The following is a 23057-nucleotide window of genomic DNA, read 5'->3' as shown; positions in this document are numbered from 1 at the left end:
GGCTAGCAGAAAATTGACATGGCCTATAAGAAGATATTCATGCCACTTGTGTAATACACTACTTTGATTAAACTAGATGCTGGGCAGAGGGGCGAGCGAGCAGGACGATGGACATGCTCGGTCATTGATGAAGAGAACCGTGAGTTCAGCATCTCATCTCATGCTGAGCGGGACGTCTCTCTCATTCTCCCTCCCTAAATCCTAAAGATCTCAAGCCAGCTCAACCTATAGGTTCTTTTTTTCTTCAGCACATACATACATCAATCAGCCTGTGAAATGTATTTGTTACCTACTTCACAATTCGACACGGCCAGCTAATCGGGTCTCCGTTGGTTTGAGATATCCAAACATTCTTACTGGGTTTCATTGCAAGAATTCTTGTATGGAGTGCTCTACTCGCGACACAGCTGACACGGATAGAGATATCAAGACATAATCTTTATTTGCAATGCTTTCTTTCATTCGAGGATCTTTTGTACAACGGCCCCACCCCCTTCTACAAAGCCGCAAGTCTCCATACCATCCCATCATCCATCTATCAATCATCCCATCTAACAAACAAACAAACGAGCCCCCTCCCCAACTATACAAATCAACCAATGACCAATGACATATCCTCGGGGAATTCGTATGTTGGAATCTCGAGGTTAAGCGGAGCAGGTCCCTTTCTTATACGCCCGGAAATATCGTAGTGGGAGCCGTGGCACGGGCAGAACCATCCTCCAAAGTCACCGGCTTCGCCAATGGGCACGCATCCCAAGTGTGTGCAGACACCTGTAGAGCTTCCATTAGATTCTGCCTGAAGGAAAGGAGGGTGGGCAATGGGCAATGGGTATACATACCAACCATGATCAACCACTCCGGCTTCTTAACACGATCCTCATCCTTCTGGGGATCCCGCAATGTCTCGATCTTGACGTTCTCGGCTTGCTTGATCTCATCCGCCGTTCTGTGGCGAATGAAGACTGGCTTGCCTCGCCATTTGATGAGAACCTATCTCCTCAATCAGCACCTGTTTCCTCTCCCTCCCGCGTATATCCAATTGAATATATAGATAGTGTAACGTACGTTCTTGCCCTCAGGGATAGTGCTAAGATCGACCTCGACCTTAGCCATAGCCAGGACATCCGCCGAAGCAGACATGTTGACCAAGAAATCTACACACGCATCAATCGTCAGCAACGCAACACACTCAATTGAGCTCCCCCCAACACCCTCAACCCATCCGCACATCATATCATATCCCAAGCTCCAACCAAGCCATGCCATGACACCCCAGGGTAAAAACGTACCTTGAACCGTAGCCTTGGCGCCCGCCGCCGTCAACGCGCCCATAGTACCCACCATGAAGTACTGAAAGACCAGATTGCTCCCCGAGCCCTGCTTGCTCCTGTAGTGCGAGAAATCCGGGATCTTGCTCGCGGCATCGCTGCCCATGCCCTTGAAAGGGCTGTCGAACGAGGAGCTGGCCTCGGCTCTAGCGGCGCTCGTGGACAGCGTCCGCAATGGCATGAGGGTGCGTGTGGGGAGCGTGCGCAGCAGCGTGCGCGATGTGTGTGCGAGGGACGCCATCGTGGGCTGGGGTTGATGGTGGGTGTGTGGTGGTGCTGGGAGGTGGATTGGTGGTGAGGTGAGTGAGGTTTTTGAGGTTGCGTCGGGTCGGCAGAGCAGAGCTTCTGGATTTTGGATGATGAGAAATTGGCGCGTGTGATTGGTCGGTTGCGAATGCACTTACCCAGGAACGTTCCGAGGATGAAAAGAACTCTATAAATTAATTTGAAACCCAAGACAACAGCATGGTTTATGTCAAGGTGAAACTTTTAGGTTATAAGGATTAAAGAGTTGCTATTTATATTCGTAATGTGCGTGCGACTTACAAGCAAATATTTGAATTACATATATTTCTAGTGATATCTCACTCATGTACAGATCTGCACAAGTAACGACAAGTATTACATTTTCCTTCTCCCACCAGGAGTATTATTACAAGCACGTAAAGAATTATTCCCGTGTATTTTACTTGAAGAGCAGAGCTAGTCATGGCAAGAGTCAAAATCATATCATTTATAAAGGGCATCAAATTCCGATTCAAGGTACTCGTAGCTGGCATCATAACATAAGTACAGACAATGTAGCACTGGGTATTTGGGTATTTCGCTCCATAAACAAATGAAAAGCACAATCATCCATCCATACTCCAAATCAAATCTATATCCATCCATCATAATCTGCAAAAGCCGCCATCCGCTGTTAACTTCGCTCCTAGTAAGTACAAGTATAGTCCAATTAGTACCTTTGCCACAGCAAAGAAGGGCAAGCAAAATCAAGTCAGCGACAAACAATTCATCCTGCAATTCTTACAAGCTGCTCAGCAGCAGGGTCAAAGATCGGGATCGCTTTCAGGATCGTCGTCGTCTTCCAGCTCGTCCTTGGTAGCCATAGTATAATTCCTGGCACAGATAGCCATGATTGAAATTGCAAAGCCATTCCAAACATCCATTTTCTTGACAGCAAAATCAAAGTGTGTCATATGTCGGATGGTGGCGTCCGGATTGGCAGAGTCGAGGGTGACGAAGATGACATTCGTCCTAGCGACAATCATGCCATAGAGAAGAGGCGGGACTCGTTTGTTAGCATCGAGCTCGGATTCTCCGTTGATGTGGAAGCCCAAACTTTCCCGATGTTTCTCAGCGAGGAAAGTCATCTCACTGGTGATAGCCTGGGTGATCGAGTCGATTGCCTCACCCGGACGAGCTCTGACGACGGAGATGACTGGAAGGAACCGTTTCCTAGAGTAGCCACCGTCCTTCTCGGTATACTGAATGTATCGTTTGATCTCTCTCGCAACCAGTGGTTCGGGTGCACCGCCAGCAGCAACTTTCTCTCTAACACGTGCTCCCAGCTTCAATAGTTCTTGCAATGCTTTCACACCTAAACAAATATTAGAAATGAAATGTAATGTAATCAACAAAGATTCATATAGCTCACCTCGATTACTTGAATTGCAGTTGTAGCTGATGAAAATTCTGACAGGATCATCCGTGAAGAGTAACTCGGGAAGAGTAGGAAAGTCAATTTTCCATTGCACAGGAATCAGCTCCTCGTAACTGCGCATAGTGAGCCTCTCGAACAGATATAGCTCATCGGTATGCCAATCTCCAGCTGCTCTAGCCGTCTCAATCTCCTCCTTCCTCATTTCCAACTCGGCTTGTCTCGCGAGGTATTCCTGAACCTTTGCCTGGGTTACCGCATCCGCGTTCTCTTCTTCTTCTTCCTCTTCTTCCATCTCAGCCTCCTCCATATCTTCTTCGATCGCTTCCTCGAGCTTGACTAATGCATCTCCGCTTCCTTCAGTCTCCCCCTCGTCCTCCGAGGACGTCAACTGCGACACGGAATCATTTGGTGAAAGCCCCGATCCATCGCCCTCGAACTCGCTTCGACCCCGCTTCCGTGGATTCAGCGTCGACGCTGTATAAAGCTTGTCCCTGAATGTGCCCAACGCCGTCGGTTCGGATGCCGGCGTAATAAACGTGTGTTCGGTCTCTTTAACTGGCGTCGCAGTTGATGCTCCGATAGTCCGGCGGCGTTTCGCAAAAGAGAGGTAGTCGGTAACGGTATTTTTTAGGTGAGATAGTTGATCCATATCGGGGGCGTTCTTTTCCGCTGATCTGATCTGATCTGATCGAAGAGAGGTGAATGATGTGTTGCGCCCAGGTTTGAAAACGAGAAGTTGTGTTGATTTTTGATTCACCAGGTCGGTGATGGTTTGGTTTACTCGAGGTTGTCGCAAGTTGCAGAAGTGCCAGGCGGTGTAGAATGGATGGATGACCCACGTTCGCGCGATTGAAAAGCTCGAGCAGCTGCTTTATTGATGAAATCTAAGGCTGTTGACGTGGTCATTGTCGAGGGGGGGAGGGGCCATGTGAATAGTTAAATAGCTACAACAAGTGCTTTGTCCTGCCTTGCCCTGCCTACATATCCCCATTGCATTGCATTAGGCGCTAGCGGGCCGACCCCGCGCCCTCATCCGGCATGATATGATGCAAACGTAACAATGCTTACCTATGCTGTAAGATTTTAGGTATTATGTTTATGTTCTCTCGAGTCTGGTTTCATTCGAAAGTAGCATTTATTCCAACTATGCTTCCGGTACATCAATCAAGTGCCACGGAAGTAATAAAAGATTGAGAACATTCAAATCACTATCACCTCTGATATCTACTTTACGGTTATGGTTCGAAGCTCGAGATTTAAGGATGGGTTTTGTCAGCTTACATCTTGATTGGTGTTGCTTTTGGAGAGAGAACTTGACTCAATATTAATCGATTCTATGCTCCAATACCCCAGAAAGCAATTATAAGTTAAACAAAGCAGTGCAGGTAGGTATCTGTACTGTTGGTCCAAGGTTACTCTGGAGGTCAGCGCTTTTTAATACGAGGACCACTCTTGCAAGTGCTACCATTCATGTCACCAACATCTTTCGCAAGCTCCGAGCCGTATGGACTTCAGTCTCAGAGTCATCACGTATAAAGGACAGTGAAGATTCTTTGAATACTTGATCTAGCTATCTGCTCCATTTCATCTTTGGGATTTCTCGATAGCGCCAATGGGCTGTGGCCACGCAACATGTTGCGTATAACCAGCCATCTTTATAAGCCAAACATCGTCTGGGCTCTTCACACCCTTCGCTCCACCCAAGAAGTTGTGAGGGAACCCGATATCGAAAGCATTCGCTGCCTCGATCTCCTCGATATCTTCCCCGCTCAACTGCAACGACAGACCTTGGATATTGCCCTTCAAGTGCTCGATGTTCCGGCCACCGATGATTGGAAAGACATATGGAGCCTTCTGCATAACGTACGCTAGAGCCACCGAGGTGAGCTGGACGTCGTTCTTTGCGGCGATCTTCTCAAGCACCTTGCTAATCTTAATAGCAGCTTCGCTGGCTCCGCCCAAGTTTCGTTTCTCGCCCTCCTTGGCGTTCTGCCTCTGCGCCTCGGTCTTGAAGGCTCCCCCGCCGAGAGCGCCCCACGGTGCGAGTCCCATGCCTTCCGAAGCGGCCATGGGGATGATTTCGCGCTCGAAGTCGCGGTGTTCAGCTGACCATTGTCCTTGGTAGACGGAGAATTGGCGGAGGCCGTTTTGGCGCGCGTACTCGTTGGCTTTTGATACAATCCAGGCGGGGGTATCGGAGATTCCGAGGTAGAGGACTTTTCCTTGGTTCACGGCAGTGTTGAGCGATTGCATGAGCTCTGGAATAGAGCAGGTGTAGTCCCACCAATGGACATAGAGCTGAAGATGCGTCAGGATTACTTTCCAAAGGGGAGTTGCCAATTTCAACTTACCACATCGATGTAGGTAGTCTGCAACTTCTTTAAGCTCTTCTCCAGTGAAAGATGAAGGGATTTAGATCCATTGCCAGCAGCGTTGATAATGATTTCCTTGTCACCCTTTCCCGCTCTGTATGGAGTAGTGAATTTTGTAGCGATGACCATCTCATCTCTGTTCCCCCTTCTCTTCATCCAGTCTCCAATCCACATCTCTGATTCCTCATCTTGATAGTTGCTTGCGGTATCGATGAAGTTTCCTCCAGCATCGTAGTAGTAGTCAAGAATCGCCTCGGTCTGCTTCTTGTCGCACTTTCCCATGAATGCTTGCCTATGAGAAGACATCATGTCAGTCCTCCCTCTCCATTAAAAGTGAGACCAGGCTTACCAAGCATCACCAAAGTTCATTGAACCAAGGCACAAGGGAGAAACTCGAACAGAGGCATTTGGTGCCAGCATTCGATAAGTGCCAAGAGGCCTTCTGGCTGGTGGTGGTGGGGGCCAGGAAGCCATTGTGAAGATTAGATGGAGTTGAAATGGAGCAGGAATGTAGGGTTATGTTGAAGTACTGTATTGAGTCTACACGTGAGGAATGAAGAAGAATTGGAGTCCATCTACCCGGACCTACCGCAGTACTTATACTGCACCTCCCGGAGGGCCAAAGTATGATCTCATGATGATATTAATGCATTCGACAGACCTAAACCCCATATCCGTCCTTAGCTCCAGGGTCTTGCATTAGGTAGGTGTGGAAATAAGGTAGTCACTCCACCACTCCACATGGAACACTGAGTTTTTTGATATCTAAGGTAGCCAGCCAGTACAGTAGGTCGAGTTTTGAGGAGCAAGCCGATGCGGACTGGTCAGTGCGTCGGATTTAAGAACCCCACCCCACATCCGAGTCTACTCTACTCCGACGGCCAATATGATACAAGATGCAAGCTGTAAGTCCATGCTTGCTAATGAACAAGTTTAAAAGACGAGGCAGATTTAGTCATGTTCGTCCAATTGAATGCTTCCGTCCACTAAGCGATGCGTACTTTGTATTTCAATCGTCGACCTACGACTGAGTAAGCGTAAATACTCAACTCTGCTGTCTCCTACCTATAGCCATGTTAGCATTATTAAGTATCAGAACTTGGAAGTGCCCGTTCAAGGTCTCACAGCGAACAAGACATTGAAGCTACCTCCAAAATGAACATTGATTAGCTCATACCTAGGCAAAGCCTACACCTCCGGGAACCTTTATTCAAACCACACCTACTTCACCAACGCAACAAACATATCAAAGGAAAGTTTCCAGTCAGAACTTGCGCCTTTCCAAACTTCGTACACGGTAATGGAACGCAGAGGTATAGATCCGCTCATTTATTGCATGTGTACCTCTCTCCAACAGCCAGCATCGAAATACCTACCGTAGGCGGGTCTTGGTGGTTTGGAAGATTCCTATTGCGCAAAGCGTAGTGTCACCTGGCCCGGTGGCTCGTGGAAAGAAAGCGGGATTCGAAGGTCTCGGGAATTTACGACAAGGGACAAGTGTGATAATAAACATGTATGATATAATATAGTAAAAGGGGGATGATGCGAATGAAAATTAGCAAACTTTTTCGGGAGAGAGAGCATAAAGAAATGAAGTTGTGGAACAGCGACAACCGGTGTTTCATACGAGTATCGTGTTCTCCGAGACTTTTAGACTGAGAGTCTGATATCAGATGTAAATTTTGATCATGACTTGCTAGGTAGTGCTGAGACCTTGAAATTGATGATAGCCTTGCCTCGTACAGTAGCCTCGCTGCTGGCAACAAGACGCGTCAAACTTACACGCGAGCTCTGAACCGCGATCTATCTCGTATAGAAATACCAAGGAGAGGTGTAATTTTGACACCCAGTCGCATCTTCTGTGAGAACACTAGATACTGTAGGATCCGATCGACGCAACATAACAAATCCAAGGAATTTCCTCGTTCAAGAGAGGAGAGAATCGCAAAACGGTGTCTTCTCTTCATCGACCACTGGCCTCAGCGGCAGCTCTTCAAGCAACCCGCTGATGGCTCGAATGGTTTTCAAAGCTATCAGAGAACCATCTTTTTGTTTCGTTTTATTGTTGAACATCAATCTGCTCTGAATCCCTTCAACGTGTCAGGTTTTCCCCCGACCCCCTTGCCTCCCCCAAGAAAGGCGTTGCATTTTTCCGATCGAGCAAAGATCCATGCAATGCCATGCCTAGGTCCCAAGAGCGAGCCGATGCTGATCAAACCATAATCAGGACTGTTATCAACCCAGCCCCAGCTTGCCGGGTATTATTTACCCCTTGTCATCCGCTCATTCATCTAATTTCCGAAAGACCCTTGTTTGTCTACGAACGACACGCCTTGGGTCGGTATGCTGAGCACAAATGCCGCATACAAAAGGAAAGCTTCGTCTTCGCTTTCGTGTTTTTCTCGTTTTCCTCTTCCGCGTGATAGGTATCGGTGTACAGTAGTCCCATTTAACGCAAGAAAGAATATAAGGGCTTCGCAGTGATGGCACATGCTATGAGAGACCGTACTTGGTATTTTGTAAGATCCAGTCGCATACCTCTGTAGGACTCTGCTTTTTCTTTTCCAAATGGAGCCCTTTGATAGTGAAATCAAATCGGGATTGAACAGAGCTGTTTTATCTGCTGGATATATGAAGTGTGATCTATCATTTATTTAGAGGAGATGAGAAAGAAGAAAATATAGGATTCAAATGACAGAAGATGCTTTTTCTGTTTTTCTCTGTTTGTTTGTTCAAGAAACATGGTTTGCCCGGGCTCGGGACGGGAACGCTATCTCATAGCACAGACCTAACCATGCCCATGATCTAAAGGTAAGGTAAGGTAAGGTAAGGAAAGGTAACAAGCAGAACAAAAGATGATATTCAACGTTTGATGCGGCTATTGTTGGCCAGCTAGTAAGAAGTATTTATAAATGTAATGTAATGTCATTCGTAAACATACTGTCATAGCTTGCTCGAAGCTTTTACTAGTAACCAGATATAGATGGTTTGGCTGCAGTCTTGCTGGTTTGAGCACAGCTTCGCACGACTAGGCCGACCCTCATTTCCCACACGTTCCTGCTAGACCCAAGGAGGAAGAGCATGGCTGCCAGCATCACGTTGTCGCGACGTCGTGAAGCCAATGATATTGCTGGATGCGTCCTATCATGTAGCTGGGAGAAAGCTGGGAGAAAGCTGGGAGAAAGCTGGGAGAGGTTGAAAGACTGTCTACCTACCGTAGGTATATGAAGAACATATATGCCGGTGCTGTAGTGTACTTGTACTGTAACTCTAGCGAGTCGATTGACTGCATATACCAATCTAAAACCTCCTCCAGTACACTCGTACTCGCCCGAAACGCCCTGGATAATTTAATTCTACTTCACACCCAAGTCCTTGTCAGCACTCAGGCTACTCCAACACAGTCAAACAGCTTCAACAGTCAAGACGGCGCACCGGCCGCCTGCGCTTTCCCTTTTCCTGGCCCAAATTACCCTCAGGCTCCCCTCCACCTCCACCTCCACCTCCACCTCCCTCCGAAGCGAACAAATCCGCCGAGCCGTGCCTCCCTCCCCTGCCAGCCTCCCGCTTTCTCTCCTCACCTCACCTCCCCTTCTCCACGGCCAACGCTCCTTCAGATTCACAATTCTCAATAGTCACTCGTTTGCAGTTTCACTTCGTTTCGCCTTCGTAGGTACACTGGTACCTCGGGGCTTTTTTGGTTAGTCAAGTGAAGTAAGGAGACGCCATTCATCAAGGACGGCATTTTATCTACGCCAGCGCCAACGGAAGAGAAGAGAAGATCCACCGCCTCGAAGACCGATCGAGGCGCGCGTAGATGAGGTGAAGGAGGACGCCCAAAACGAAACATGAGGGAGGAATACCTGCAAAGTGGCCACGGAAACAGAATCCAGACATTGCCGTCCAACAATGCGAGCATCGACAATACAGTAAACCTGTCAGCACCCACGCCAGGTCCAGCAATGGCTTCGAGAACGAAGAATGGGGGAGATGGATACGGTCAGGGCAAACGAAAACAACGATCAATGCGTCTGAACACCAGGACAGCTCTCTTGTCAATTCTCGCGACTGTACCAGCTGCGATGGCCGAGAACTGCATATCGCTCACCGGGTCGACCCAATGTCCAGGCTTCAGCTCTTCGTCGATATCCACCGACAGCACTCTGGTCGGCCTTTTGTACGTTCCTCACGACTTTTCCTTGACATAGAGACGATTGAGTACTGACACAAAGCTTTTAGCCCCTTTCTGCAATACGTTTCGAGCACTGCGACGTTTGACGAACAATTGCGCTCGTATGTCTCTACAAGCTACGTGCAACAGAAGTATGTCTTTAATCACTAGTCCCACATTGCCGCAACATTCCTAACAAAATATGCAGGTACCAAACACTTCTTGGCTGTGGAAATCTCGATTTGACCAACACCACAAACCTTTATGCACGCTTCACAACCACCGTAATATGTAATTCAATAATTCAAAATTCCAAGACACCATGTGCACTATCAACAGCAGATTCGCGGCCAGTCTGCGCTGCTACATGTGTAAGTGCCATAGTATACGGCTACCTTATCTCTTGCTAATATCTACCAGGCCGATCAAGCCGAGAGCGAGGCTATGATCATTGCCAACAGCGCGCTCTGCTCAAACCCCAACAGCAACTCGGATTCTCAAATTAGAGCTGATTTTACAAATTGCGCACTGCCAGCCAACTCTTTGAGCGGTACCTGCATAGACGGGTCTGTAAATGAGGATCAGAACTGTGGCTTCGGGAACAGTACGGTTGGCTTATGTCAATATTGTGGTGCGGGAGGACAGAACAGTACAGACACGTGCTGTTATAATTCCAATGCCGAAAAAAGGTGTGCCGGAGTTGTGCTGCCAACGATTACTGCTTTCGTGACATTCGCCACGTCGTCTCCCACTGCCTCTCCCACTGCCTCTCCCACTTCTTCAACTTCCGCATCAGCTTCAAGTACGGCCGCTGCATCTAGTTCGAAGAAGGGGCTGTCTGGAGGCGCTATTGCTGGTATTGTTGTGGGGTCTATTGTTGGGGCCGCGCTCATTGCAGCGTTCGCTGTTCTTCTGTTACTCTGCTTGCGTCGCAGACGTGGAAGCCAGAATGGAAGTGTTTTCAACCAACCATCGCCTGCCAGGAAAGGTCAAAGCAGCATGGCATACAACGGAGTGGGCACGACAACAACCCCCGAAGGCTACGAAGTACTTCCAGGAGGACGAATTGCGCGAATGTCGGCTCTAGAGGGTCACTCAGGTGACTCGCCTCCTCGAAATGAAGGCAGTGCTGCCAGGAATGCCGCCGCTGCTGGTGCAATGGGTGGATATGCAGCTAGACGTACCCGAAAACATGACCAGTCGTCTTCGGATGAATATAGTCCGGAGTCGATTAATCAACGCGGCATTCTACGACCTCCTCCAACAGCACAGCGACGTGCAGGGTCTCTTTCGAGTAATTCAGCTCTTGGATTCGACGACCCGCAATCACCAAATTCAGGAAGTGGTGGTGATTTGTCATCACCACAAGCAGCCGCTAGCCAGCAATCCGAACAGTTACCCTTCTTCAAAGACTACTATTCGTCTGAGGAGATCCACCCAGGAGACAAAGTTGCCACACTCTGGGCCTACCAACCTCGAGCGGGTGACGAGTTCGCTTTAGAGCGTGGTGACATGCTCAAAGTAGTGGGTATCTGGGATGATGGTTGGGCAACCGGAGTTTTAACCGACGAGCGCGCGGAAGACTGGGATGCTAAAAGAAATGTTCAACGAGACAGCGGAGTCTCGAACACATCTGGTCGAAGAGACGAATCGCCAGCTGTTAGTGGTGAAATCAAGGCATTTCCACTTGTATGTGTATGCATGCCAGACCACTGGAGGAAGACTATCGAGGGCGATGGCTCGACTGAAACTGGTTCCAGTTTGCCTCAAGCATGATTGCTTACTCCTGACACGTTTCATATTCCATGGCTTATGATGGTGTTACTTTCGGTATTGGAGTTCCGGCCATTTGCATTTCTCATTCGACATGAAGAATTATACGCTTTACTTGCGCCGTTGGCGAGGTCCAGCCAACTTTCTTAGCGACGCAGCACCTTCTACATAGATTTCGACTCTTCTCGTTTCCTTTTCCAGATTCATGCCTCTTACGTTCTAGACCCATGATTCGCATATCATTTTATTGCCTTCAATACACCAGCGAACATTACGACCCGAGCTGTCTGGGAGTCAGTTCTGATAATTTGACGACAGCCTGTCCTTCCACTCTGCTTGCATAATTGCAGCACTACACAAATTATTCCTTTCCTTTTATATACCCAAATTCTTGTACTAAATGTTTGACGAAGGTGGAGGCAGGCATAGAGGGTGTTGGTGGATTTTTGATGCGATGTATCGTTTTAAGGAGAGGAGAGGCTTTTGATGGTTGAGTTTAGCCGAGTTGAGTTGATAGTAGGATAATCAGTGGACACAGGACGACGCTTAACACATACATAGGGAGGCTTATAAATAGGACTGACTGTAGAATGCATGCAAACTTGTAAATTTATCTCCGACTCACTCACGCCGGCTTCTGGAAATGTGAAATCTATATCGCCTAGATGAATGTATACAGGTATATGAACAGCCATCATCATATCATATCATCTATATGTTGACTTTTGTATAGCGTCCTTTTATACTTACTAGCTTGCCCTATCAGTAAATAATTCCAAATAGCAACGCTTTATGCCTACCTACTACTCACCCCCTATAAAAGGAAATGACATGACATGCCTCGTTTCTTTTTAGACGGTTCGTGCATACATATGTCCTCCTTTGTTTTATCTCTGATTATCTAGGTAGGTGAGGATTCGTTGGTTGGTGTGTACTGTAGAGCTTGCAGGTAGGTAGGTGGTTAGATTGATTAGGTTAGGATGTATTCTTGGAAATCATAAATATAATTACTTGAAAGTTATCAACACACCTAGCTAGCCAGCAAAGCAAAAAGTTCAGGTCTTAGCTTCGGTGAGATGGAGATTTGCTAGAGAGGAGAGGGCCAAGAGAATAAGCAAGCACTTTTCGAAACCATCCCGCAATCCGTCCCCCAAATTCCGCTAGATGCTAATTCAATGTGCACTATAACTGTAATTGGACTTCCAATTTGTTTGTTTGTCCCGAGCACCCAAGCAAAGATTACCTAAACTCCCCCAAGTCATTTTTGATTTCCTTCCCAGCATGCCTCGAAGCTATCGACTTGCCTTCTCCCACGTCCCTGATGACCTTTCCCAACCTCCTGATTCCATCTTCCAGATCTTCCGCTTCCTCCCATGCAAAGCACAGCCTGAGGGAGGTCTCGAACCTGACACTAGCATCGCCCGAGACCTCGAAGAGGCGGCCCGGAGCCACGATCAGATTCTCGCGCTCCTTGGCTGTCGAACAGACCTCTTCAGCGCTCATGCTCTTCGGCAGCTCAATCCAGATAAAGAACCCGCCGAATATCTCCTGCTCCCCGAAACTCACTTCGCCAACCGTGACGCCGACGGGGAGTAAGAACTGCTGTATCGCTGCCATCATAATCTCGTACCGCTTCCTGTAAGCTGGGATCAAGACCTGCGAGATATGCTTTCCCACGGCCCCGGATTTCAATAGCTCGCACACCATGGTGGCTGTCGACTGACTCGGTGCGCCTCCTGAGCGAGATGAACCACACTGTGACAAACCATACGTGAATATTGGCGTGGCATCCGCCCAGCCGGTACGTAAACCGGGGCCTGCGATCTTCGAGAACGAGCCGTTGGACATGGCGTTTCCGAAACTGTGCGAGCTGGGTACGGGCTCCATGGTGCGGTCTATGTCAACTAGACGGGGCATGAGGGCAGTAGCTGACGATGTTGAGGAGCTTTTGGATGTGGGCCACAGGAGGAAATCGTAGACGTCGTCTGTGATGATTAGGGCGTCGTATTTGCGGGCCAGTCTGACGAGCTTTTGTCGGCATGATAGGGACATGGTCTTGCCTGATGGGTTGGAGAAGGTTGGCACGCAGTAGATGATATGTCGATAGATCTTCGACCAGGGTTTGGCGAGCTTGATTTTCTACAACGCCGATTAGCAAAATCGTTCCAGCTAGAATAGACTTCAGATACAAGGAGGGCAGACAGATGACTTTGGTCTCTATCAATAGGTACTTCAGGAGGAGCAGTGTCACGTGGAAACGACGTTCCCAACAGAAGCCTCTCTCCCTTACAAGCCGACAGAAGGAGAACACGGAACAAGAGAAAAGTCTCACATACCCTAACCCCCTCATCCCTCTCCGCATCCCTCAAACTGGCCTCCAACCCCTCCAAATCCACCCCCTCATCCCCCTCCCCCACAGCCCCCGTAACCAACCCCGCATCATCGAAAATCCGACACGCCAAAAAATAACTCGGCGCAACCATCCACACCCTCGTGAACAGCGGATCCGAAAACACCTGCAACACACACGCCAGGTTCTGCTCGCGCCCCCCGTGACACATATGCGCTCTGCATCCGCCTGCCCGCCGTAGAAGCCGCTCAGCCACCGGGCGATTTCCTCCCGCAGAGGCTGGTACCCGGGATCGGGTCCGTAGAGGAGCCCGGGGATTGAGATGGCAGGGTCGGACAGAACGGTCTGCGCGGCGCTGGCGATGGCGGGCGTCGGGAGGAGTGATGGGTGCGGCCAGCCGCGGAGGAGGTTGAGGGGTTTCTTGTCGCGCGAGTGGGCATCGATGAAATCGCCCATTTTGGAGCTGTTGGTATGGTAGTAAGAGCGTGGGAATGGTATTTGGAATGGTTTTGGGATATTTCTACGACTTGATAGAATGGCTTTTGAGTGTAGCATTGAAGTGAACGAAGGAATGTGTTGTGATTGGTGAAGGATGATGAAACTTTGCCATCGAGATATTTATAATGCCGATTGATGTACCACCAGTACTGTAGCACCAATTGTTTGCTATAGACTACAACGCAACGGTAAGCTAACAGTACCATACCATACATACTTTACTATATTTTATGTCAATCATGATTGAAACTAATAAAGGTGACATAGGATGAGCTCTATGCCAATTAAAGTCAACGAACTATCAATCAAGCAATATATGCAACATGTTAGCTTCACAATAATGAAATCCCACTGCGGTTTTTGATGTATTTTATTCAGTAGCTAGCCGATGTGCCGTATTAGACCCCCAAAGGTCACAACTAGAGAGCAAAGATTTGCAATAAGTATTCTTTCCGAGCTGGATCATTAAGAGGCTAGCTTTCCGTCACAAATATGACCAACCATGTCATCGTCTGCTCCGCAAACGAGCCTAGTTCATGCTAAAAGGCGTCCGTCCAGTCAAAGCTTCCGGCACAATATACACGCCATATGCCAATTGCATAATAGCCGACAAGACAAGCATCCGCTCATTCAATTCAGTTACAAGTGTAGGTAGGTATGGGAAGTGGTGTACGCGTAGAAAAGAAAACTCGCCCATCATTACAAGAGAAGATTCGAGTTGCCCTCAGAAGAAAGCGTACTGTGATTTTCTCCTCGCGATATCGCCCATGATTATAGAAGTTCCGAGTTGCCTTCGAAACAAAGCGTAACATTCGTCGCTCCGCACTAGATCTCCCATGAGATTACCAATCAAGTGTGGACAGGTGTAGGGACAATATGTGTGTCCCAACTCGGTCTGGAGCCTCGGCTACCCCGATGACCACCACGATTGAAAGACTTTGGGCTAGACGTGGTGGGTCCGTTCTCTGGGTTTGACGACTGGAAGCCCCTTGATGAGTCTCTTCCTCGCCCGCCCCGTGGATGGGTTGATGGAGAGTTTCGTGAAACTCCCCCCCGGGCGCCTCCTCGTCTTGGGTTGCTTCTCTGACGCGTAAAGCTGACAATCTTTGCTTCATCATCTGCCGTCATTTTGACGTTTATGGTGGTACGATTGTTCATGGCGGTTTCCAAGAAAACTATAGGTTCCGCGCTGGTAACTTGCGAAGCAAGAAACTTCTTAGGAAGAGATTTTGGCTGTTGAGGAGCAAGCATCCACGCTGCTGCGGGTGCTGAAACAGGAACCTTGATGACAGGAAGCGAACCCATTTCTTGTTCTTCGAAGCATTCCTCGGCTGCTGGTTTAGACATAATCGGGTCATCGTTGAGAGCTAACATTCCAGAAGACAGAGATGGCAGAGACACCGTTGCAGCCAGCTGTGATTGAGGAAGTTCAAGAGCGTTTTTGCTCGAAGAATCAACCGCAAAGGCGTGCAATTTCGGAGGATCAGGTTTGCGGCCAATCAATGTGTTGATCCGATCTTGCCAGCCTCCAGAAGAGGAATCTGGCACACGCCGAGCATCCTGATGAGAAGATACTGGTCGGTTAGAATAATTATGTTGCGCTGCTAGACCGGAGGCGTGATTTGTCGCTGGTGCAGCAGGAGCACTGACGGCTGCAGCGAAAGATACTGGCTTTGGTGGGCCGATTGGAGCGAGAGCTGGTGGAGGTAGTTTGACAACGACGTCAGGCTTCTGGGGTCTAGGGAGGGAGACATGGGGGTGTGAACTATCGCCATCATACACCGGGTGGCCAGGCATAGTAGGTGGAGGCGGAGAGGGCGATCCAGGTCTGTCAAATGACATGTTTTGCTCCTCGAGGCGGACATCTTGAACAGGGAAGAATCTAGATCCGCGGGGGGCCGGGGATGGCCCATTGTGTCCGGGTGCAGGTTTCCAAGAATCGTTAAAGTGATGCTGTGGCGCATGAACGGCATCGAGTTGATTGTGAGCAGTGTTTTGATCTTCTTGGACTTCGGGGGCTCTTGCATGGTTTTGTCTCCATGTGGAGTCTGCTTGCGCTGATGGATCCAGGACAGTGTTGTGCACATTTCCTGTTAGAACACGATGGCCATTAACAATAACTGCCTCCACCCACGTCTCTTTGTAGATCGGTTGATTAATCTCCGGAGCTTCGCCTCTTTCTTCTAACTCTTTCCTAACTGCAGCCTCCTTTTCGGCCTTTTCGCGATAGGCTTTGTCGCTTGCTTCGATGATAGCCGGTGCGTTGGCCCATGGTGATGTCCGAGCTAGACGACCATTATCTTTGGTAGAGCTATCTTGAAGTCTGTTAGGTGGACCAATAGGTGCTGGTCTGGAGCGACTATATTCACCTCCATGACCTTGTGCAAATTGGTAATTGCCTCGGGCTGAATTCGGTGGCCCGATCGGTCCAGGACGAGAGGAAGATTGCATATCGGGTAAGCGACCCAGTTCTGGATTGAATGCGCCGTTGCCGAGAGCCCTGTTGTTGGTTGGTGGAGGTCCCCAGACGTTGCTCGACGATTGCTGCGTTGGTGGCGGAGCCCAATTGTACCTCTCAGAATTGGAGACTGAGTTGCTTTGCCAAGGTTGCGAAGATCTGTTCTGGTGAGGATTCTGCTGGACAGCCGCGGTAGATTGCGCAGACAGATCCTGCTCGCCTTGGTCAATACCGTTGGGGCGATGATTTGCAGAAGGTTTCTCGGAAGGTTTGGAATCAAGTGCAGTCTTGGTCGTCGAAGTTGACTCGTGCACGGACCCTAGAATATGCACAGTTGACTCTGTGGAGCCCTCAACAACCTCAGCTTTGACCGCAGTTGAAAGTGAATTGGACTCTCCGCGCGACTGGATTTGTGTGGGCATTGCCTTCTCGTCTTTTGGGGTGTCTTTCTTGTGCTTCTTGTTGTCTGGAGGAGGACCCATGGCCTCAAGTTTAATGCGGATACGCTCTTTTCGCGCAGCCTCTTCTCTGGCCTCCTCTTCTTGGCGTCTCTTGATAGCAAGCTCGCGCTTCTGTTTCATCTGCTTCTTCTGCTCCTCGAAGACCTGATCCTCAGATTGGATTGCACTTGTAGGCGCACTTTGGCCGTCGACCGATGCCGAGGCAGAAGGAATGACCTGATTATGAACAGATTGCGGAGAGGTGTGGCTAACGACGGGCGAGCCACGAGTTTGCCATGTTTGGTTTTGGTAGCCGCGTTGGCCCTGTTGTTGGGGTGGTGGTTGACCGGAAGGCGAGAAGTTGCGCGGCGAGGAAGGCGCGTCGCTAACAGCAGCTAGCGAGCCCCTTCGGACATTCAGCATCTCATGTGGTGGAGGCATCTCGTGACCCCCTCTGCTCATGCGCCGACCAAAATTTCCACTGCCTCCACTAACATTGGATGAAGTTCTACGACGCCCGTAACCACCGTCTAGTCCAGTAGCACGATGTGTCTGAAACGCTGCTGAAGGTTCTGCAGGACCACCACTATCGTGCGATGGCCTCTGCAGCACCGCAGGTTGTCTAGAGTGCGCATCGCTACGAACAGATCCTCGTCGATTGTCATTTACTGGCTCATATCTGCCAGACTGGGAGTTGTATAGCTCTCTGCTCGAGTTTGAATTGCCATCTCTCCAAGACCTGCTGAAGTCGTCCGCAGCAATCTCCTTTGCTGGAGGAGGCATGGCCTGGAATCCATGAGGATCTCGCTGACCAAAGCGGCTCTGTTGAGGCTGTTGATTTTGGGGCGTCTCGATTGCTGCCGGGGTAACCTTTTCTACGGGGGGTAGAGGAGCCCATGGCGACTTGACTGGTGTCGGTGGTCCCGGAGGTTTTGCAACCAATGTAGGCTTCTCGGAAGCGCCTTTTAGAACAAGGCCAGCTCTTCCAGAGCCAAATCCACTGGACTTCACGGTAGGAGAGGCTGACTGTTGTACTGGAGCAGGCGACTTTGATTTCGGGATCTCGGTGGGCTTCACATCTTTCGTTATTGGGATTGGTGCAGGAACAGGTTCCGGACTTGGGACTGGTGCCTCATCGGCCTGTGGTAGCGTGATCTTTGTACCATCAGTCCATTCAATGGTTTCTGGAGCCCAATCATCGTCGTCATCATCAATGTCAGCCCAGTTCTTCTCCTTTCCTCCGGGTTCGTCCGTTTGAAGCCTCGTAGCTAGATGAATTCCATATCGCTGCTTGAGCTCCTCGTCCGTGAATCGCTTGGGTTCAGGTGGTGGCGCCGCTGTAACATATTAGTTCATGGCCCTAGATAATGTGAGAATGTGCAACGTACGCCTGTTCTTGTTCCAAACAGCGCTCGCATCCGGAGCCGCGCCAGGCTTGCTACCATTCGCCGCTGTAGAAGCTCGGGGGGTAGAATCACGTAGACCACTTCCAGACTTGGCCACCAATCGAGGTCTAAGTGTTGTGCTTGCAGAAGGTCCACCAGAAGCCACAATAGAACTTGCAGGTCCTTTGTCGCCTAATTTTGACGGTGGCGTCGTGGTCGCACCCTTGGCCGCAAGAAAAGTTTTGTTGACCGAGACTGGTTTGAAGGATGCGAACTTCTTTACAGTTGATGAAGTTCGAAGATGGCCCTTCTCATCCGTCTGGGCTTTCGTGGTTTCCGCTTTCGAAGCCTCAGTATCCGATCCTCCACTAACACTGACCTCCGCCGAGTTGACGCTTGGTTCGACATGCTCTGTATCTTGCTTAATCTCATCTTTCTCGGTATTGGTGATTGGAGTCCCATTTACGAGAGGCTGCTCAGAGGAGACATCGTGGCTCGAGGTTTCAGTTATATTCTGGGCGCAAGTCAGCAGGCAAAAAATGTCATTGAACAGAGAATCAGGACCCACCAGCTCATGGTCGGGTATAGCAGAGGACGTCGCAAGGTTTTCAGGAGTGGCTTCAGTTGCCATCATACGTCTTCAGAGATGTTTGTGTGTGTTCCTGGAGCTGCGCATGCGTTGGCCCGTTTCTGGTGACTGACAAGCTTGGACCGAGGCGCTCTGGGGCGGGATGGAAGGATGATGGGGAAGGAGTATTATGAGGTCGCAGTAATATTAGGGCGACAAGAAGATGGATGAGAAGCTCCTTCGTTTCGTGGAGAGGGCGGGATTTGGGGGATGTTCAGGTACTTCAAAAGCTCGTCAACTCCGTATGACAAGTATGAATTCGGCTTAGCGCGACCTGCACGGAACCTACCTAGTAAAATCGAGGCTGAAGAGTTATCTTTGTACATATTCAATATCGCTTTCTTCTTTGTCTTCAGAATGATCAACATGAATATGGGCATTTGGGGCAAGGATATTTGAAATAGAAAAGTAAATGCACGTTTACAATGATGTTCCTTCAAACTTCGGTAGTTGATTGTTTTATATGCATAGATGGGCGGGCGAGAATCGACACCTTTCCTGTAAGTGAGTAAATAGCTTTCCAAGCCGCAACATTTGATCAGCACTGGAATGTAAATAGCTACAAGTGCTCCGAGCTATCATTATTAGTGAGATTTGCAGTGTAACTTCCAGATTTTATCGTCTGATGCTCCATTTCAAAGCGCGTGACCACTTCATTTCTCAGCATAGACAGACGTCTCCAATATTACAACGCTCAATGAAGCCTCGCTGTAGTGGTAAGTTCATGGGAACTTAACTTCGAAAGTCGTATCCCATGAATGGGTACGTATCTGGTCGGAATCGTCACCAATCACGCAGAAATTATTCAGCACCTTCCGGCAACCACTGGTATTCTTCTAATCCTTATTTACACCTAGTAACACAAGCTCTCATCCTCCACTAACGTATCCCATCCATTTAGTGAGCGTTGTTCTTGTGGTGTCTCAAGTGGAAATAGTAGTTCTGGGCGTATCCGATCGCGAGGAGGACTACAACGGCGTGAATGATGGCTAAAAATAGCAGAAAGAATCAGTAGAGAACAGTCAAATGGTCTGCGCTGAGGACGTACGTGTTGCAGAGGCGTTCTTTCCGAAGTATCGAGCTTGGTATCTGCCGAGAAGTCCCTTGGGCTTGATCTCTGGAGCTGCGCCTCGGGGAAGCTTCTCGTAGAAGCTCACGACACGTTGCATGCGGACAGCATCTTGAGCAGCGCCAAGTCCCTATTTCCAATCGTCAGTTGAAACCCCCATTATTCGATCGTAGTTCGTCTGTTCGGAAGGGAATCGCTCGGGGGACACGGGAAGCTCAATTGAGTGCTTTTTCGAGGGGGTAAGCTTACGGAAGGAGAGGCCACCTAGTAGTGAGTTAGTTAAACAACTCAAGAGCTATATTGAGGCAATAGTGAGATGTACCTTTGGTGGGATGAGGGTGGAAAGCGCCCGGCGAGAAATGAAGCTCATCTTGATGACTGTGGACCTCGTCAGCTCAATTGCAACCCTGGACTCTCAAATATCAAGAGCCAACTGCCTCCAGATTCATTCGTACCTCGGTGTGAGTGTCTTGACGATATGTGGAGAGGAGAATTGCGAACGATGATGTTTGAGCAGATCCTGAAGAGGTTCCGACCCGACTTCAATGTTCACTAGCGTATATTAGTAAGCAGACCCAACATCCTCCAAATCAACGAGTTGAAGCCATGGTCAAAGTGATTGAGGGTAAATTCATTCACAATGTCGTTGCTACGCCCATCAATTGGGGGCAGACTGCTCAAAGCAGGAACCCCTTCATTGCGACGAGCTGTCCCTGGCTCCCAACGATTCGACACGCATACAGCTCTAGGAACCACCCTGACAACATCGGACAAGGCCCCGGGAGCTACACCTGAATCTTCTGTCACCACTGAGGAGCAATTGAAGGCACCCAGACACAATCAGCCGGATTACTCGGTACAAGTTGATCAAGCTTCATCGTTAGTATACATCTCCAGGCGGATAGGATCTAGCTAACGTCCTTAGACTTTTCTCCCCAGTCCCAAAGCGAGTTATGAACGGCAGCGAGGAAGGCGAAGTTCTACCAGCAGCTGTGCTATCTGGAGCACCAATTGAACTTGAAGCCCGAACCGTCCGGTATGGTTGAACTCTATATGCACTTCTAGGCAACATCTGACTTGAATTAGCATCTACCGCCCCACCAAGCCCGCGACACAATCAGGAGACTGGCATGGTCACGAATGGCGAATGGACTGGGATATATTACCCAAAGGGCACCGTTGGGAGAATCCCTTGATGGGCTGGCAGTCATCGGCAGACTTCATGCAAGGAACGAACATCACCTTTAAGACCAAAGAAGATGCTATCAGGTTTGCGGAGAAGCAGGGCTATGAGTACTTCGTGCAGGAGCCAAACTCCAGAAAGATCGCACCAAAAATGTATGCGAACAACTTCTTGTGGTCGGACAAGAAATTGAAGCACATTCGGACGAAGTAGATGGTCGTGTTTGTACATAAGAGCTTTAGAATATTGACATCCGTTATATCAATCACATGCTTGAAAATAGCTGAGCATTCGACTAACCTAGTTGATGTTGATACTGCCACTATATACTGCCCCCGATGCTCTTAGATCTGGAATTGCGAGATCTAGCGCCCGGTTCGGAGGCTTAAGCATGTGTTGGTAATTGATGGAAGAAGTCGTCATAAGCCCTCAGTACATTTTGTTTATGAACCACACCATTTCCGTCCTAAGGTATGTATTAGGGTTAGGATATTACACTCCTACAATTTCGAAGCAAAATCCATGCTGACGATCATAATTCGTTACAACGTTGACTCATTAAATCCTCCCAGTTTCCCGCAAGCACTGCTCCCAAGCAAAGCTCCATAGTGACATCCTGTTGTCCCATTCCGCAGACCGTAACCGATCCAGCGGGTGTGGGCGAAGAAACTCAACAGTCATCTTCTTGCCGTATGAGTCGTAAAGAGGGAGCAGTCCCTCAAAATTTGGCGGATCCCCTTCCTCAATTGATAATACCACGTCGAGTACCGATAGTTGCTTGAATTTGCGCAGGAATATCTCCAACCCAGGAACGACTGCCCATGTGTTGTAAACACTGGTAAATTTGCTTGGTGGTTGGTGCAAAAGCGAAGTCCAATATCCGTGAGATAAATCTTTTCTGAGCTGTAGAAGATCAAATAATCAGTATTATCCTCCTTCTCCAAAGTTCAATATTCAATAAATAGGAGAATTAAAGCCCAGGAAATTTTAAATCAAAGGCAAAATCTGTAAAGCAGGGCAGACGTATATTGAATAACTTACCCTAGGCAACCGTATTTTGAATTTCTTTGAGAAGAGCAGACTTGGTCGGCGATTCAAGAGTGAGTATCCCACAGCCCAGCGGATGTTGGGATCTTCATCCTGGCGTTGAACCATATAACCTCCTATGGAAACGCTATCTACCTGGGAGAAAACGAGCGATGAAACCTCTTCATAGATCTGCTTATTCGCAAATAGAAGTGGGAGAGGCCCGATGCCGTTGGTACACATAACACCAGGTCCATGCCAGCGAGGGAATACAGAGACGTTGAAGCTTGGTACCTTGGATGTTGATGATTGATATGTCATCGCTTGAAGACGAAGATGATCAGTTCGCCGAGTCTTGGCCGATTCTATGGCATCTTGAATACAGTATTGAAATATCTGGTTTCGGATCTCGCCTGGAAAGCTCTGCAAAAGGTTGAACTCAACCATAGCGAAGATGATGGTGGAAGATGGTAAAGGTACCAAACTCAACGCCACGAGTTATGAGTATGCGCAAATTTGGCCGTCAACGTAGACATCAAAGAAATATCAAGATAGAGACAATACCCAGCAAGAAGACCTTTGGTAAGCATAAGTGAATTTTTGACAAGGCTGTGGCTACATGTCGTCGACTCTTCCCTCTTCCGCCACTAGGCGTACTGTATATGCCTCGTGACACTTGTGGAGCCTTGCTTTGGCGCATGGCGGAAAAG

General features: G+C 48.8%; 8 protein-coding genes across 8 annotated transcripts; 2 read left to right on the top strand and 6 right to left on the bottom strand.

Annotated features, from left to right (window-relative positions):
- Window positions 1-592: 592 nt before the first annotated feature.
- LHYA1_G005638 (Cytochrome b-c1 complex subunit Rieske, mitochondrial) lies at window positions 593-1572 on the bottom strand (the record flags this gene model as incomplete). The annotated part of the gene is made up of 3 exons (XM_031150582.1): window positions 593-774; window positions 843-993; window positions 1069-1572. The coding sequence occupies 3 exons, from the start codon at window positions 1570-1572 to the stop codon at window positions 593-595; spliced, it is 837 nt and encodes a 278-aa protein (XP_031003521.1).
- An 808-nt stretch (window positions 1573-2380) lies between these two features.
- Window positions 2381-3643, bottom strand: LHYA1_G005637 (uncharacterized protein; the record flags this gene model as incomplete). The annotated part of the gene is made up of 2 exons (XM_031150581.1): window positions 2381-2931; window positions 2989-3643. 2 exons carry the CDS (start codon window positions 3641-3643, stop codon window positions 2381-2383), a joined length of 1206 nt encoding a protein of 401 aa, XP_031003516.1.
- A 935-nt stretch (window positions 3644-4578) lies between these two features.
- On the bottom strand, window positions 4579-5840 carry aflF (Norsolorinic acid reductase B; the record flags this gene model as incomplete). Its single annotated transcript, XM_031150580.1, has 3 exons — window positions 4579-5292; window positions 5346-5658; window positions 5716-5840. 3 exons carry the CDS (start codon window positions 5838-5840, stop codon window positions 4579-4581), a joined length of 1152 nt encoding a protein of 383 aa, XP_031003515.1.
- Window positions 5841-9214: 3374 nt separating this feature from the next.
- LHYA1_G005635 (uncharacterized protein) lies at window positions 9215-11313 on the top strand (the record flags this gene model as incomplete). The annotated part of the gene is made up of 4 exons (XM_031150579.1): window positions 9215-9543; window positions 9606-9689; window positions 9746-9908; window positions 9958-11313. 4 exons carry the CDS (start codon window positions 9215-9217, stop codon window positions 11311-11313), a joined length of 1932 nt encoding a protein of 643 aa, XP_031003514.1.
- Window positions 11314-12549: 1236 nt separating this feature from the next.
- Window positions 12550-14116, bottom strand: YER152C_1 (Uncharacterized protein; the record flags this gene model as incomplete). Its single annotated transcript, XM_031150578.1, is given in 3 exon segments — window positions 12550-13449; window positions 13647-13826; window positions 13838-14116. 3 exon segments carry the CDS (start codon window positions 14114-14116, stop codon window positions 12550-12552), a joined length of 1359 nt encoding a protein of 452 aa, XP_031003513.1.
- An 891-nt stretch (window positions 14117-15007) lies between these two features.
- LHYA1_G005633 (uncharacterized protein) lies at window positions 15008-19072 on the bottom strand (the record flags this gene model as incomplete). Its single annotated transcript, XM_031150577.1, has 2 exons — window positions 15008-18393; window positions 18445-19072. The coding sequence occupies 2 exons, from the start codon at window positions 19070-19072 to the stop codon at window positions 15008-15010; spliced, it is 4014 nt and encodes a 1337-aa protein (XP_031003520.1).
- Window positions 19073-19966: 894 nt separating this feature from the next.
- ATP17 (ATP synthase subunit f, mitochondrial) lies at window positions 19967-20508 on the bottom strand (the record flags this gene model as incomplete). Its single annotated transcript, XM_031150576.1, has 3 exons — window positions 19967-20058; window positions 20118-20268; window positions 20461-20508. The coding sequence occupies 3 exons, from the start codon at window positions 20506-20508 to the stop codon at window positions 19967-19969; spliced, it is 291 nt and encodes a 96-aa protein (XP_031003519.1).
- Window positions 20509-20778: 270 nt separating this feature from the next.
- nuo-21 (NADH-ubiquinone oxidoreductase 21 kDa subunit, mitochondrial) lies at window positions 20779-21534 on the top strand (the record flags this gene model as incomplete). The annotated part of the gene is made up of 3 exons (XM_031150575.1): window positions 20779-21017; window positions 21064-21174; window positions 21225-21534. 3 exons carry the CDS (start codon window positions 20779-20781, stop codon window positions 21532-21534), a joined length of 660 nt encoding a protein of 219 aa, XP_031003518.1.
- Window positions 21535-23057: the final 1523 nt, after the last annotated feature.

The sequence above is a fragment of the Lachnellula hyalina genome (assembly GCF_007821495.1).
Source record: "Lachnellula hyalina strain CBS 185.66 chromosome Unknown contig00119, whole genome shotgun sequence".
NCBI lineage: Eukaryota > Fungi > Ascomycota > Leotiomycetes > Helotiales > Lachnaceae > Lachnellula > Lachnellula hyalina.
This window is presented reverse-complemented; position numbering and strand designations above follow the sequence as displayed.